The sequence below is a fragment of the Podarcis bocagei genome (genome assembly GCF_964188305.1).
Source record: "Podarcis bocagei genome assembly, chromosome: 1".
Lineage (NCBI taxonomy): Eukaryota > Metazoa > Chordata > Lepidosauria > Squamata > Lacertidae > Podarcis > Podarcis bocagei.
The window spans coordinates 3,687,449-3,703,919 of record NC_138125.1 but is presented as its reverse complement, the minus strand read 5'-3'; the positions used below and the strand labels follow the sequence as shown (position 1 = coordinate 3,703,919).

At 45.5% G+C, this 16,471-nt stretch overlaps 1 protein-coding gene across 1 annotated transcript in view; it reads left to right on the top strand.

Annotated features, from left to right (window-relative positions):
- Positions 1-1,202: 1,202 nt before the first annotated feature.
- Positions 1,203-16,471, top strand: part of SOS2 (SOS Ras/Rho guanine nucleotide exchange factor 2) — a 42,590-nt gene continuing 27,321 nt past the window's right edge. Inside the window, exons 1-7 of the mRNA XM_081195472.1 lie at positions 1,203-1,409; positions 7,080-7,205; positions 8,594-8,725; positions 10,345-10,509; positions 10,854-11,057; positions 12,001-12,144; positions 13,019-13,129. Of these exons, the coding sequence (XP_081051598.1) occupies positions 1,320-1,409; positions 7,080-7,205; positions 8,594-8,725; positions 10,345-10,509; positions 10,854-11,057; positions 12,001-12,144; positions 13,019-13,129 (972 nt within the window). The 5' untranslated portion in view covers positions 1,203-1,319. The remainder of the gene's footprint in view (positions 1,410-7,079; positions 7,206-8,593; positions 8,726-10,344; positions 10,510-10,853; positions 11,058-12,000; positions 12,145-13,018; positions 13,130-16,471) is intronic.

Sequence of the window (16,471 nt, the reverse complement as noted above, 5' to 3'; positions counted from 1 at the left end):
ACCCACCCTGTATTTTGCCAGAACAAAGGTGCCAAAACTAGGTAAAGGGACCCCTGACCATTAGGCCCAGTCGTGGCCGACTCTGGGGTTGCGGCGCTCATCTTGCTTTATTGGCCGAGGGAGCCGGCGTACAGCTTCCAGGTCATGTGGTCAGCATGACTAAGCCGCTTCTGGTGAACCAGAGCAGCGCACGGAGACGCCGTTTACCTTCCTGCCAGAGTGGTACCTATTTATCTACTTGCACTTTGACGTGCTTTCAAACTGCTAGGTTGGCAGGAGCAGGGGCTGAGCAACGGGAGCTCACCCCATCACGAGGATTGGAACTGCCGACCTTCTGATCGGCAAGTCCTAGGCTCAGTGGTTTAACCCACAGCGCTACCCGCATCCCTGTAGCAACACTAAAAGGTCAAGGGACCCCTGACCATTAAGTCCACTCGTGACCGACTCTGGGGTTGCGGAGCTCATCTCGCTTTATTGGCCGAGGGAGCCGGCATACAGCTTCTGGGTCATGTGGCCAGCATGACTAAGCCGCTTCTGGCAAACCAGAGCAGCGCATGGAAACGCCGTTTACCTTCCCGCCGGAGCAGTACCTATTTATCTACTTGCACTTTGATATGCTTTCGAACTGCTAGGTTGGCAGGAGTGTAACACTTTGTTGTTGTTGAGTCGTTTAGTCGTGTCTGACTCTTTGTGACCCCATGGGCCAGAGCACGCAAGGCACTACTATGTCCCTAAATACCCCTTTATAGTCCTAGCCCAGGATAGTTCCCCAACGCTTGCAGAGCAAAACGGACAAGCCTGCGGGACGACGTCACCGCTTTCACTTTCCGCACAGCGATTTGCACTCCTTTCCCCGCCCCTTTTCCCCAACGCCCAGGAGGAAGAGGCGAGCCTTCGGCCCCGCCCCTCTTCAGGCCCCGCCCCCTTTTGATTGGTACCCGCCTCTAGGTTTCCTCCCCTGCCTTTCCCCGCTTGGGCCGCTAGAGGGCGAGGCGAGGCCTAGCTCGAGAGGGAGGGGGGAAGAGAGTGAGGAGGAGAGGGGGAAAAAATAAAATACCAGAGGCCGGCCGCTGCGCCTGCGCAGTGTGTCCGGGACAGAGGCGGCCGCGGCCCAGGCTTGGGAAAGCGGAGCGGCGGCGGCGGCGGCGGCGGCGCCTGCTGCGGCTTGCGGCGGGGCCGGCGGCGGCGGCCTGGGGGAGACGCGGATGCGCCCGCGGCTGGCTGGGCTGGGCCTCGCCGGCGGGTAGCCAGGGCCGGGGAGGGGGCGAGCGCCCCTCCCCCCTCTCCTCACGAGGGGGCGGGAAGGCGGGGAGGGGGCTATGCAGCCGCCTCAGCCGCCCCCCTACGAGTTCCTCAGCGAGGAGAACGGGCAGAAATGGCGGGGGCTCCTCGTGCCGGCCCTGCGCAAGGTCAGTCGCTCGCTCCGAGCCTCCCTTTTCTCCGCCGGCGGGCGCCCCGTCATGCGCGCGCACCCCTCTCTCTTGTCGGTCTCTCTTGCGCGCGCACCTGGGGGGTGGGGGGCGGCGGCGGCGGGAGCCCTCTGTTACCCCGGCGACAACGTCGTCTCCTAGGCAACGGGACCCCACCGCCCAATCCGCCCAGCGCTCCCCCTCCCCCTCCCTAGCGCTCGCCCGCCTCCCAAGTTTACCTCACGGAAAGGTTCGGGGGGGGGGGCGCCAGCCACCGGTCCTGTCCCTCCAGGGAACGCCCCTTTCGCCCTCTTCCTCCAATCAGGAGGCCCCTCTGCCCTCTCCTCAGACAGCATCCCCTTCGTTTACCTCAGAGGCGCCTGGCGCGCACCTGCGAACACACCCACGGAGACCCCACCCCATAATAATCCGCTTTCCCAGCCCCTCGCTGTCTCCACAACTAGTTTTTGCTGGGTTTATGAAAGTATACTAATGTGTCCAAAAACTATCAGGCGGGTAGCAGAACTAGAAAACAGAATACAGTGGTACCTCGGGTTACAGACGCTTCAGGTTACAGACTCCGCTAACCCAGAAATAGTGCTTCAGGTTAAGAACTTTGCTTCAGGATGAGAACAGAAATCGGGCTCCAGCAGCAGAGGGAGGCCCCATTAGCTAAAGTGGTGCTTCAGGTTAAGAACAGTTTCAGGTTAAGAACGGACCTCCAGAACGAATTAAGTACTTAACCCGAGGTACCACTGTAGCTTTGAGAACAATTCGATATATATCTATATATCTCTTCAGTGTTTTTTTAACCTGGGGGTCCTCAAAGGTACTGGCACCTTCTCCCCCCACCCCACAGAACAGTGATGGCCAAACTTGGCCCTCCAGCAGTTTTGGGACTACAATTCCCATCATACTTGCCCACTGGTCCTGTTAGCTAGGGATGATGGGAGTTGTAGTCCCAGAACAGCTGGAGGGCCGAGTTTGGCCATCACTGCCCTAGAAGAAAAGCATCTGTACCTGTTATCTGCCACAAACGGCACGCTAGCCTCGTGTCAGGGTAAAAAGGTAAAGGGACCCCTGATCATTAGGTCCAGTCGTGGCCAACTCTCATCTCACTTTATTGGCCAAGGTAGCCGGCGTACAGCTTCCGGGTCATGTGGCCAGCAGGACTAAGCCGCTTCTGGCGAACCAGAGCAGTGCACGGAAACACTGTTTACCTTCCCGCCGGAGCGGTACCTATTTATCTACTTGCACTTTGACGTGCTTTCGAACTGCTAGGTTGGCAGGAGCTGGGACCGAGCAACGGGAGCTCACCCCGTCGTGGGGATTTGAACCGCCGACCTGATCGGCAAGCCCTAGGCTCTGTGGTTTAACCCACAGCGCCACCCACGTCCCCGTGTCAGGGTACCATTGGCCAATTTCGCCTCTCCTTGGGAAGGGTGGAATAGATGTTGAAATAAAATACAGTGGACGCTCAGGTTGCGAACGTGACCCATGCAGGAAGCACGTTCACAACCCGTAGTGCTGTGTCTGCGACGCATGGGTCGCAATTTGGTGCTTCTGCGCATGCGAAAAGCGCGATTTAGCACCTCTGCACAAGCACAAGCGCCGAAACCCGGAAGTAACCCATTCTGGCACTTCTGGGTTCAGTGCGGTGCGCAACCCGAAATCACACAACCCAAAGCATCTGTAACCCGAGGTATGACTGTAGATAAATCTTTGGTTGCCCCAGAAACCCTCCCTAAACACGAGCGTTTCCCTCAGCTCCACCTAAAAACAGCCGGCACCCACCAGGCGTTCTGAACTACAGCTCCCATCAGCCCCAGCCAGTCCAGCTGTCTTGGGCTCTGATAGGAGTCTCCAGATGTTTTGGCCAAGGCAGGTGCATCCCGCTTCTCCTTCAAGCTGAGACCATCCAGGCGCTCCTTCCCCCTGTCCACAGCCCTGTTTTTCCCCTTAGGATCTCTCTCAATACACCTGCCACCCCAATCCCAACACAGCAATCTCCCTGCACTCTCCGTCACCCTGCACTTTTCTTCCCAAGACGCACAATTTTGTCCAGGCTTTAGTGGGTGAGGAGAAGAATTGAGCACGTTTCTGTTTATGCCTTCTTCTCTCCTTGCTTCCCTTGCAACGGGATATTTGGAACTGAAGTCGTTTGCTTTGATGCCATTGTTTCAGATTGTGTATATATTCCTACTCTGGGACATTTGGGTGAAGGGTGGGTTGTGAACAGCTTCTAATAAATAACATTTCTAAGGTTATGCCATAGGTAAGGCCGAAGCTTTTTTTAAAAAATAAAAGGATCAGATTGTGGGGTTTCTCAAAGACGAAGTGTTGGCTCCCATCTTGGAAATGTGATGGTCCTTTACTGTCACGCTCCTCTGCAGAAACAATAGTGTCAGAGACCTGTTGCAAATACTCTCCACTCCTGCCTTTGTTCCTAAATATGCAAGTTTGCTTATTGCAAGCACTGTGCACATATTCTTCAATCAAAATACTCCATTCTTTGTAGAGCATCCACCCATAGGTTACAGCCCCCGTTTTTGTATTTACACAATATCTTCCATGCCCATTATGTCCCACGCACACAGGAAAAATGCACAATTGTCATTGTGTACGCACACATGCACACACAGATGATCATATCTGCACCATTTCCATCATGACACAGATGTCTGTTCCCCCTTTTCATATATGTACAGGATTCATGTTGCTTACTATTAGCCCAGCACCAGTCAGTCTCCAGGCACAGGAGACTGGCAAATGGCTCAGAATTATTTTGTCCGCTTGAGGCAAAAGCTGTTGCATGGTTACAATTTTGTAACAGTGGCATCCCTTCTCAGGCGCTCCCCACCCACCTCTGGCAAAACTCTAGACTGAATTTGAACAAAAGACTTCTGGATAAATTTGTATCAAAACGCTTTCCCAAAAGAGACTGCTGTGTAATTCTGGGTGCTTTTTTATATTCCCCTCCCCCACTTTCTGAAAAAGCGGGAAGAGGAACAGGGGAACCTCGAAAGCACTTTCCACTGGTTAAAGAGCAACTGCTGAGTGTCAGATTGGAAGGGAAATACTGAGTGCTAGGAACTCCACCAAATGTTCAGAAAGAACCTTGCATCTTTGTTTCTTTTGCAAAAGTATACTAACAGATTATTGAGCACTGTTATTTCTTGTTGAAGTACAGTGGTACCTCGGGTTACATACGCTTCAGGTTACATACGCTTCAGGTTACAGACTCCGCTAACCCAGAAATAGTGCTTCAGGTTAAGAACTTTGCTTCAGGATGAGAACAGAAATTGTGCTCCGGCGGCGCGGCAGCAGCGGGAGGCCCCATTAGCTAAAGTGGTGCTTCTGGTCAAGTACAGTTTCAGGTTAAGAACGGACCTCCGGAACGAATTAAGTACTTGACCCAAGGTACCATTGTACAGGAGATTGTCATATGCAACTGTGTTTATTGTAAACTGATTTGTACCTCTAGCAGCCATATACTGTATGTTTTTCCCCTTTCCATTCTGAGGGTGAGCTGCCCAGGCAGGTGTTCTTACAGCAGCTCCAGACATTAGTATGGCTGTAAAAAATTGTGTGAGATACAGAGTAGGAGGAATGAGAAGACTACTAGTACGTCTTTCAGTGATGCCTTGAACATAAATCAGCAGGTGTATTGAGACTATTATTTTAAAACCAATCTATGAAAGTAAGATGCCACCTTTGTTGTTCTGTTGCATGATTACTTAGAAATAAGTCCCACTGGGTTCAGGACTGAAATGTGTTGAAATTCTAATTTACCCTTGTAGATTCATTCTTACTGCATTTCCATTCCAATTTTCTTTTGAGTAAAGAGCAACTAAATCAAGGCTTCCTGGGAATCTCATGCAGGAATTCACCAGGCTGTGATCTGTTTTACCTTTAACAAGGCGGCGGCGGCAGCAGCAGCAGCAGCAGCAGCAAAAAACATCATAGGTCCTCAGGCCATTTTTGGGCCCAGAAAGGGGTTCAGTGGTGGCAGTTTAGCGTGAGCCAGCTGATGGAATGTCTTCTCAATCAATAAATAGAAAGCAATAGTTCCTTTCCCCACACAAGTAGCTGTAGTTTATCTAAACAAATAACCTTTGATTTTACACATGGAAAACTGTTTTTAAGGCATTTTTAAATGACATCTTTTTTGGGGGAAAGTCTGATAGTAGATATTTCAGATCCATTCGAAAGTATGGGCTGACTGAGTACATACAACATTGGTTGCGATTGTGTACAGATTTATTTCTGCTTAGAACTCATTGACCTCTATGAGATCCATACACATGCAAATTCGCTATTCCTTCCAAGTTAAAGTAACTTTTAAATGTAGCTTTACCAATTTTTATGATTGAATTGGGCTTTCACAAGCATGGAGCATCAGGTATTTCAAAGCAAAGTTTCAGTCCTATGCCTTTTTGCCTAGGAGTAAGCCACACTGAACTTTTACTTCTGGGTAAGCATGTATAGGGTCACCCTACAAAAGAACATACCAAGAGACAGCTCGGCCGACACTGGAGTTCTGGAGATGACTCCATTGCATAATATGCTTTATATGTCTGCAGTTTTTGGTTTTATATATTGTTGTATACCTCCCCGTGATCATTGGATGGCGGGCAGTCTAGAAGCAAAATTATAGTAGCTAAAAATGAACACTGAAGTGTTTTGAGTGGGTATCCTCTTCCTCAGCCAATACCAGAGCAGGTTTTCAATTCAGTTCCTCATCTTTGCTTCCTCTAAGCCTATAGTAACTTTGTGTTTATATGCTTTAAACTTTTCAAACATTGCATTCTGTTCACACCCAGCAGAACCTTTCATCTGCCCTGAGACCTAAAATCTAATGGCAGTCCAAGCTTGATAGAAGACGCATGTCAAGGATGCAGATGGGTGGAGACGTTCATCAGGGGAAAGCTACATGCAAATAAGGGAGCATGGGAGAAGGACAATATATTTTTCCCAGCACAAAGTACACATCGGCAGAAAACCCAGGGGGGAAGGAAGAAGTTAACAACTTAAGGAACAAGTTGCTGTAACACTTCTAAATGTTTATGTCAGGGAAGTAGCTGGAGTGGCAGTTAACTACACCATAATTCCAAGGCTTAATTTCTTACGTTCATCTGCACAGTTCTCCTCCTTGATAGTGTGTCTGATTGACAGAACAGGGCTGGCTGCTTTAAGAGTTTCTGAGCCTGTCAGCAATTTTATAAATAGTTATAAGTAACCATTAACTTCATTCTCATGGAAGAGATTTCAAAATAAACAGTCTGTACTTCAGCAATTATGTTTAACTTCTTCTATTTTAATTGGACACTTTGATCCCTTTTGCCTCCTCGTAGTCTCAGCAGAACCACTGAGTTAGTTTCTGTTTCCTAGATTAGAATAAGGGACATAACTTGCTGAATGACTGGCAATTCTTTAGCAGCACAGCATTGTCATTTTCGCAGACCAAGGCTATGGGCAGTTAGGGAGAGACTTTTAGTTAATGAAGTAAAATTTAACTTTTATCACTGCATAGGAATTCATTTTCTCACATTTTGTTTTGGGATGTGCTGGAGAAACTGGGGCTTTGAAATGATGAGCAGGGCCTTGTTGTCAGTATCTCTGTCGCTCTGTTTTCTGGCTGAATTAAAATAAAATAAAATCTTTGTGCAGGTACAGCAGCAAGTCCACCCCAACCTTTCAGCCAAGGAAGATTCCCTCTACTACATCGAGGAGTTAATCCTTCAGTTGCTAAACAAGCTATGCATTGCACAGCCACGGACTTTTCAAGATGTAGAGGTACGAATGCGAGGGGAAAAGGCCCAGGTGTTTCCTTACCAAACAATGTTGGTAGGAGAAAGAGGAACTGAAAAGCCTTTACTGCAATCCAAGCTGAATCATGATGGGAGCAAGCCTGATGGAGAGAATGTGGTCTGCTTCCCTGAACTGAGAAAATAGACACTGAAAATTATGCTTGCATTGTGCAGGTGCAGATCTGTGGAACAGGCAAAGCCCTGGTTTAAGGAACTGGGCAGCATGTGCATCTGTCTTCTGTAGCAGGAATGTATTAATCAGCCGTGTCTTCTGAGCACAAAGCAGTGCAAGGGTTGGAGAGTTGCTTTGCTCTTACGGCAAGCCCTTGTGTTCAGTGAGTTGCATTTGGCAAAACGTATACAGTGCTGCCCCGCAAGACGAATGCCTCGCAAGACGGAAAACTCGCTAGACGAAAGAGTTTTCCGTTTTGGAGGTGCTTCGCAAAACGAATTTCCTATGGGCTTGCTTCGCAAGACGACAATGTCTTGCGAGTTCCTGCTGGTTTTTTCCCCTCCCCCCCTTTTGCTAAGCCGCTAAGCTGCTTATCAGCTGATCCGATCAGCAGATAAGCCGCTAATCCGCTAATCCGTCAGTGGGCTTGCTTCGCAAGACGAAAAAACCGCTAGACGAAGAGAATCACAGAACGGATTCTTTTCATCTTGCGAGGCACCACTGTACACGAGAAACTGCTTTTCTGTTGCCATATGAGGAGTGCTTGAAGGAGCTAGGTATGTTTTGCCTGGAAAAGAGGAGACTGAGAGGAAACATGATAGCTATCTTCAGATATCTTAAGGACTGTCAGATGGAGGAGGGAGAATGCTTGTTTTCTCCTGCTCTGGGGGGTAGGACTCAAACCAATGGCTTCAAGTTACCTTCTGACCGTAAGAGCTGTTCAGCAGTGGGACAGACTCCCACGGGAGGTGGTGGACTCTCCTTCCTTGGAGGTTTTTAAGCAGAGGTTGGGTGGCCATCTGTCATGGATGCTTTAGCTGAGATTCCTGCATTGCAGGGGGTCAGACTAGATGACCCTCGGGGTCTCTTCAAACTCTTAAGAGTCTATGATTCTATGAACAAACCTGTGGAAGAACTGTGATAGAACACACATTTTCTTGTCTTCTCATATTGTACTTGGTTTACTCCACTGTGGTTTGTCTTCATGCAGGAAAAACTCAATAATAGGTTTTTGAGAAGCAATTTGAAAGAAAGGTTTGGGTGCAAAAGGCTGTGGGGAGGAGAGGGATACGGCCTCAAAGAAATAATTCCCATGCTATTGTGGCCGCTGAAAGAAACTGTGGGAGGGGGGTGTGCACCAGCTTTTCCTTTTAGAATCCAGCAGCTATTTTAAAAAACCCCTTTTTTTTACATTTGTGCAGGAGCGAGTTCAAAAGACGTTTCCTCACCCCATTGATAAGTGGGCGATTGCAGATGCACAGTCCGCTATTGAGAAGCGGAAACGAAGAAGTCCCCTCTTGCTGCCTGTGGACAAAATACATCCTTTATTAAAGGTATGTTGTACTGAGAGCTACCAGATGGTTTAAAATGCCATTTTCAATCTCTTATTAAATTTCAGAAACATTTTAAAGCAAGTAATGCCCCCAATTTATATTTTAAAAAAAAACCAACAGCAATAAGAATCCAGCCATCATTGGAAGTGCTGGTTATGACCTATAAAGCCCTAAACGGCTTAGTTCCAAGCTATCTGAAAGACTGTACTCCATCATACAAACCTACCTGGGTTTTCCACGCTTCTGGGGATGTCCTTCACTCAGCCCTGCCACGCTACAGGACCACTTGGTGGGGATAATAATAATAATAATAATAATAATAATAATAATAATAATAATAATAATTTATTATTTATACCCCACCCATCTGGCTGGGCCTTCCCAGCCACTCTGGGAGGCTTCCAAAAAAATATATTAAAATACTGTAATACATCAAACATTAAAAGCTTCCCTAAACAGGGCTGCCTTCAGATGTCTTATAAAATGTGGGAGACGGCCTTGTCGGTGGCTGCTCCCGGACTTTGGAACTCCCACTGTAAAGAATCTAGTCTCTCACCTGGTTGCCTTTCTGCCAGCAGATGAAGACTTTCTTGTTCCAACAGGCTTTTGGGAACTGGCTGCTTTTAATTAAAGGGCAGGTGTCATGCTGTTTTTATTGTAATTATTTGTATGGTTTTAATATATTTTATATATGTATATAGTTTTTATACATATATGCGGGGTTATCGTTTTTGTTTGTTATTATGGTATGCATTTTTGTGTTTTTGTATTGTAAACCCGCCCTGTGATCTTCGGATGAAAGGCAGTATAGAAATTTAATTAATAATTATAATAATTATATCAGTTTTTAATTTTTTTAAATTATTGTTTTCTTTATGCTTTTAACAGTTCTTTTTTTATTTGCAAGTTGCCTTGAGTAATTATTTATAAATGAATTAATAACAACAATAACAATAATGAGCTGGGGTGTTTGCCGGGGGTTGGGGGATTTTTTACTGTTGTGGTTGCTGTTGGTTTTCTGTATCTTTATTTTGCATCTTTTGATTTATGTGGAAATTGTTCCGTTTGGTTGTGTATTTTTTATGCTGCATTTATTGTTTATGACTACTTTTGTTGTGTTGCATTTATATATTTATCTCATGTTGTAATCAGCCTTGAGCATGGTTGGAACTGTGGAAAGGCGGCATACAAATAAAAGAATGTATGTTTGTAATAATAACAGCAACAACAACAGCAACCAGTCAGTTAAATAAAAGGCAGTGAGGCAGTTCTTTTTAAATTCACAAGCTTTGTAGTGTATATTGTCGTGACTCAGCATGTAATGAAGCAAGTAAGTGAGCAGAAACAGGGGGGATGATTCTGAAGAATCCCTTGCCAAGAGGGAGGAGGAGGCAGCAGAGGTTGGGGCTGCAGCTTCCTCTTCCTGTGCAAGCAGGAAGGTGGTTCTGTGGCAGCAGTGCTGCTGTATGGCATGATTCATAATGGTTGCCGCTACCTTCAAATGCATTCTTGGAATCCACGTCACTGTCATCTCCCTTTCTGGTTTCTGACTTTGTTTAAATCAGAGGAAAAATAAATGTGATTTTTTTAACACTTCCCCTTTTTGTGTTGAATTTCAGGAGGTGCTCGGCTATAAAATAGATTATCATGTGTCCCTTTATATCGTGGCTGTCCTGGAGTATATTTCGGCGGACATCTTAAAACTCGCTGGCAATTATGTTTTCAACATACGACATTTTGAGATCTCGCAGCAGGACATTAAAGTATCAATGTGCGCTGATAAGGTGAGGTGCCGTGGAAATCCTGGGCTTAGATGGCAAGCGCTTCATACACATCCAGATTCATTATAGGGCTGTGATTTTTGTTTTTTGTTACTGCTTAAGAACTAATCCACCTTGACATGATTAAAAAATAACGACAACCTCATTGTTTCTGTATAAGCAACAAACTTTACAGGACACATTTCTTCATTACCAGACTCTACCCAGAGATTGTGAACCCTTATGCCATAAAATAGTAACATTACCCTGTAAGACTGGCTTGGATTCAGTCGTTTGCAATCAGACATTAAGTTCATATTTGATTATAGAAAAGTCGAGCATGAATGAAATGTGTGTTTTCTTCTTAGGTGTTAATGGATATGTTTGATCAGGATGACATTGGCTTGGTTTCTCTCTGTGAAGAAGAGCCCTCTTCCTCAGGTGTACTCAATTACTATGACCTGGTCAGGACTGAAATTGCAGACGAAAGACAGTATCTCCGGGAGCTGAATCTAATAATAAAAGTGTTTAGAGAAGCCTTCCTGTCTAACAGAAAGCTGTTCACACCTAATGTAAGTCAAGCCTTTTACTGTGCCAACCCTTCTGTGTTTTAAACAATTGTGTGCTTTGAGACACAAACAAGGTGGAAGTGGGAAGAGGCAGAGACCAGGTTGGCTATCACAAGGAACACCTTACTTGGAAACTTTTTAGGGGTCTGGACTGTTGGCTGTGGACTGTTACTGTTGAGAAGTTTCTTGGTTGGTGTGGTTTCCTTTGGCCATAACTTGATGATGGCCTAAAGCGCAAATCCCCATATGATAGTCCTTAGTTCTGAAAGGAAGTTATGAAGATAGGTTGCAGCAGCATTTTAAGAGTGCATTCCTCCCTTTATCACAGATTTATTGTGGGAATTTCAGTATGAAAGTCCCAGAGAATTGCTTCTCTAGCCCAAACAGAGAGGGCAAATACAGAGGCAGCCCATGACTGCTGGTTTTTTAAAGGAATTGCTTCTTTCTCCAGGGAACCAAGGCAGTTCACATCATTCAGATACAACAATGAAAACTAGTGATGAAAAATTAATGTTTGGAAACCACAATTGAAACCTAGCCTTGTATAGCGTAACAGCTGCAGTAATGATAAAACCCCAAATGCCTTTCTGAAAAGAGAGGTTGCATATTGTCTTGTGAATATGCTTATGCTGGTGGCACAGCACATGAAGAATCTTCATGCAGGCCTTATTAATATGAATGCAATCTGTGCAAGGGGACAGTAGTTCTGTACAACTCTGCAGGTACATGAAGGAGCGGCCAAATCTCCTATAGTAAGAATATTTTCTGGGATAGGCAGGGAGCAGACTGTTAAAATGCTGTTAGTCTTGAACTCCAAAATGACCTGCAGCGTTTTCTTCCGATCCTTCATCTTGATTTAATTGAGATCCTGCCATATATTTTCAGTGCGTTTAAATAAGGATGGAGAAAGATGTGTGCATATTCAGGGAGATTTTCTTTCCCTTAGGATATTGATATGATATTTAGCAACATCACAGATATCCATGAACTGACAGTGAAGCTCCTGGGGTTAATTGAGGACACTGTGGAAATGACTGATGAGAGCAGTCCTCACCCCCTGGCTGGAAGTTGTTTTGAGGACCTTGCAGAGGTGAGTTGGCCAAGCCATTCAGTTTGTTGCGTTGCTGAGCATGAGTGTCGTAGCTCAAATTCCTTCCTGGATTAGAATGTGTTTTTCTTGCAGTGGAGAGTCCCCCTGCCCCAACACCACCCTCCAACTCCCGGAGAGCAAAATGAGAATGGAACTTAGCACCCTCATCCCCGCTTACAAGTGGCTTTTACTCACAAGTAACATGTCTGAATATGGCTGCTATATTTCAAAAGGAAGCCTCTGTGGTGGCCTTAGGCTGCATTAGCCTCTTTTTGCTGTCAGATCTATCTGTAAAAATATGCCTGTACAAAACAGACTGATTAAATGCTTTACCCTGCTGAAGGGGGCTAATGTGCTGTCTTCCAGATGTTTTTGTCTACAGCACCCATCATTCCTGATAGTTGGCCAGGTATATTAGAGTACATGTCCAGTATCAGAAGGAGCAGCAATGCTTTGAAGTTACTTATGCCTTAATGTCCTGAAGTTCTTTGTTTCTTTTGCATGTGGTGGCCAAAATCTTACATTATCCAGATGTGTTTTCCAAATATCCCTACTAGCTAAATAAAGTTGTCCACTCTATTAATGTATTCCAGTTATTTATTCATTACTTTTCAGAGCCCAATCCTCACAAAGTACCTACTGGGATGCAGTTTAAGAGATTTTCACATCTTTCTTCAATAGATTTGAAATATCCAATTCCAGTCAGTCTTCAAGAGACACTGTTCAGATGAGGTGGTTGGGCTTCCAATACCCACATAACGGCAGAATCAATATAACCACCACCATCCATGTATAATTCTCAGTCCATCCAGCCCCATAATGTGCTTTTCCCTCTGTCCATAATGTGCTTGGAATGCTTGCTCTCTTTTCCTAGGAACAAGCCTTTGACCCGTATGAGACCTTGTCCCAGGACATCCTTTCACCGCAATATCATGAACATTTTAATCACTTGATGGCTAAACCTGCTGTGGCTCTTCACTTCCAGGTAGGAATGGATTTAAATATACTTTTCCCCAAAAGCCTGAAGCTTTCCTGCTAGGAATAGTTGGCAAGGAAATCAAAAAAGAGGACAAAAATCTGTTTCTATATGCCACAACGGCCGCTAGAACTATGTTAGCCCAAAGCTGGAAAACGGAATTAATACCTACTATAAATGACTGGCAGATCAAGATGATAAATTATGATGAACTAGCTAGAATAACAGAAAGACTAAGAGACCAGGATGACCAGAAGTTTCATGAAAATTGGAACAAATATCTGACGTTTATAAGAGACAAGTATAGAACTTTGATGGCTCTGGCAGGGTTAGAATAACTTTAACAGTGTTTGGCAAATATGTAAAGGAGATAAAACATAACTTTAGAAATTATCTGATACTTACCAATGAAGTGAAGGGAAGTCTGAGGCTCGGCGGAGCCTAAAATAACTGTGTACTATATATATGATTCTTGTAACAGCTATGTTATATGCAACTTATGTAATCTAGACTATATATGTATAATCAATGGAAAATTAATAAAAATGTATAAGGAAAGGGGGGGGAAAGGAATGGATTTACGTAGCTCTTTTGTACCCCACCTTTCAATCAAATGGTTCTCAAGATACAGCAGATAGTAGTAATAATAATAAACTCACATACGCAAAATACAGCACCTTTAGGTCTTTGTTTGATGAATGGCGGGGTTGCCATACATCCAGAATTTCCCGGACATACCTAGAATACTGTAGTGGGAAGCCTTGTCCGGGCAGAAATCTGCAAAAATGTCCAGGAAAATCCGGACGTATGGCAAGCCATGTCAGCAATGCCATTTTTGCTGTGCTGATTTTCCTTTTAAAAAAGCTCAAAATAGCTTTACAACTTTGGCTCAACAACTTTTGTGTCTGGGTGTTCACTTTTTGAAATATGGCAACTCAATGAATGTGGTCAGAGCATCTTCCCCTCTGATTGTGCTTTTTAAAGCAATTGACAGGTGGAAAGAAGTATTCTTTTGGGAGGGAGTAAATAACTAAGCTCTTTGCGGCTGCTCCTTCTTGGACTTGTGGAAGGGGCCAGGCTGTTTCCCCCCTTGTCTGGGAGGCAAAGGGTGCAGTCTCTCTCTGGATGGTGGCAAAGGTCAGAGTGTGCTTCCTTCAGCTCTGCTGTCCCAGAGAATTTATGTGCATCTTGCATTGCATGTTGATGTTTACAACATGCAGGGGTAGCCAACATGGTACTCTCCAGATATTGTGAACTACAACTCCCATCATCGCTTCCATTGGCCATGGTGACTTGAGCTGATGGGAGTTGTAGTTCAGAACATCTTTGACTACCCCAAGCTAAGTATTGATAAAAGTGTTGAAGAGTATAGGCCCAGATGGAGCCCTGTGACATCTCACAAAAACACTCTTCAGTTTGATGAGAAGCTATTGGATGTGCACTCCTTGAGGATGGTTTCTGATCTAGCTGTGAATCCTCCTGATAGGGGATCTTCTAGCTCCCATTTTCTATGAAATGTTTTTATTTAAGTATTGTGATGAGAATGAATAAAGAAAACAGAACAAAATACAATATAGAGCAGTCATACAAGTTCATGACAGGATTACTACACATTTCATTGGTCTAATTATATCACGATCTATATCAGGGGTCTGCAACCTGCAGCTCCGGAGCCGCATGTGGCTCTTTTACACCTTTGCCGCGGCTCCGGGGCGGATACTAGCAAGGGGAGGAGGCGCATTGTGTGCCCCGACACTCCCCACTGTGGCGGGCGCTGTACTGGCTGTGACATCGAATGGGGGTGGTGCGTGTGTTAGTCACGCACCGTCCTGACGTCACCTTCCCGCCTGCCCGCTACATTGTAAGGGGCATGTACGCTGGTCACTGCATCGAAAGGGGGCATGTACGCTGGTCACTGTTTTGAAGGGAAGAACACACACACACAAAAAGGTAACTTGTTAATTTAATGTTTATTTCTATGAGGAGGAGTAATTCTGAGGGGTCAAACAAAGAAATAATAAAAAGTGACAAAAAAGTTGTTTTTATAATGACGTGTTTTGCGGCCCCCAGTTTTTTTTTCTTCGGAAACGGGTCCAAGTGGCTCTTTTTGTCTTAAAGGTTGCAGACCCCTGATCTATATCATAAAATAAATTTAAAAAGAGAGTTACAGTGGGTGGGATTCCACTAATGAGGCCTGTGAGCAGAAGTGAAGTGCTTGCCCTGACAGAATGAGTGCATTAGTGTGAGATTGAATTCCTCCCAAAATATATAGGAATGTATAAAATAGTTTATTGGGACGCGGGTGGCGCTGTGGGTTAAACCACAGAGCCTAGGACTTGCCGATCAGAAGGTTGGCGGTTCGAATCCCTGCGACGGGGTGAGCTCCCGTTGCTCGGTCCCTGCTCCTGCCAACCTAGCAGTTGGAAAGCACGTCAAAGTGCAAGTAGATAAATAGGTACTGCTCCGGCGGGAAGGTAAACGGCGTTTCCGTGCACTGCTCTGGTTCGCCAGAAGCAGCTTAGTCATGCTGGCCACATGACCCGGAAGCTGTACGCTGGCTCCCTCGGCCAGTAAAGCGAGATGAGCGCCGCAACCCCATAGTCGGTCACGACTGGACCTAATGGTCAGGGGTCTCTTTACCTTTACCTATAAAATAGTTTACCCCAGGGTTCCATGTGTTGTGCTGTAGGCTCCATTAAGCAAGCAACCTGACCAAAAAGAGATAGGATTAACCTGGTAGGATTTATTTTTGACAAATTCATGCTTGCTCCTATTGATCACTGCATTGCTATCAAAATGCTTACAAATCGACTCGTTTATAATCTGTTCTCGTATCTTCCCTTGTAATGAAACCAGGCTGACAAGTCTGACGTTTTCCTGGTTCTTCCTTCCCCTTTTTGAATATTGGGACAACGTTTGCCTGTCTCTAGTCCACTCCTCACCCTTTCTCAAAGTTGATAGAAGTTCATCTGGCCCCAAAGGCTTGATTGCACAGTTCTTATCAGTCTTGAGCAGGGATCCTGATACCTCACTAGTCACACTACATGGGCAAGGTTGAACCCTGTTCCTCTTTTGGAAGACGGTGGAAGCCAAATAAGAGCTGAGCAGTTCTGCTTTCTCTTTGCCACCTGTTAATATTCTACCATCCTTACTGAGCAGCAGGCCTTCCTTATTCCTTCCTTCTTGTTTCAAATACGGTATAGCTGGAAAGTCCCTTTTGTTGCTCTTGGCACCCATTACCAGCCTCAGTGCATTCTGAGCTCAAGCTTTCCTGACAGTCTCCTTGCAGGCTTTGGTCATTTGTCTCTATTCTTCCTTGGGGAATCTGCTCTTCCTTCCATTTCTTAGAAG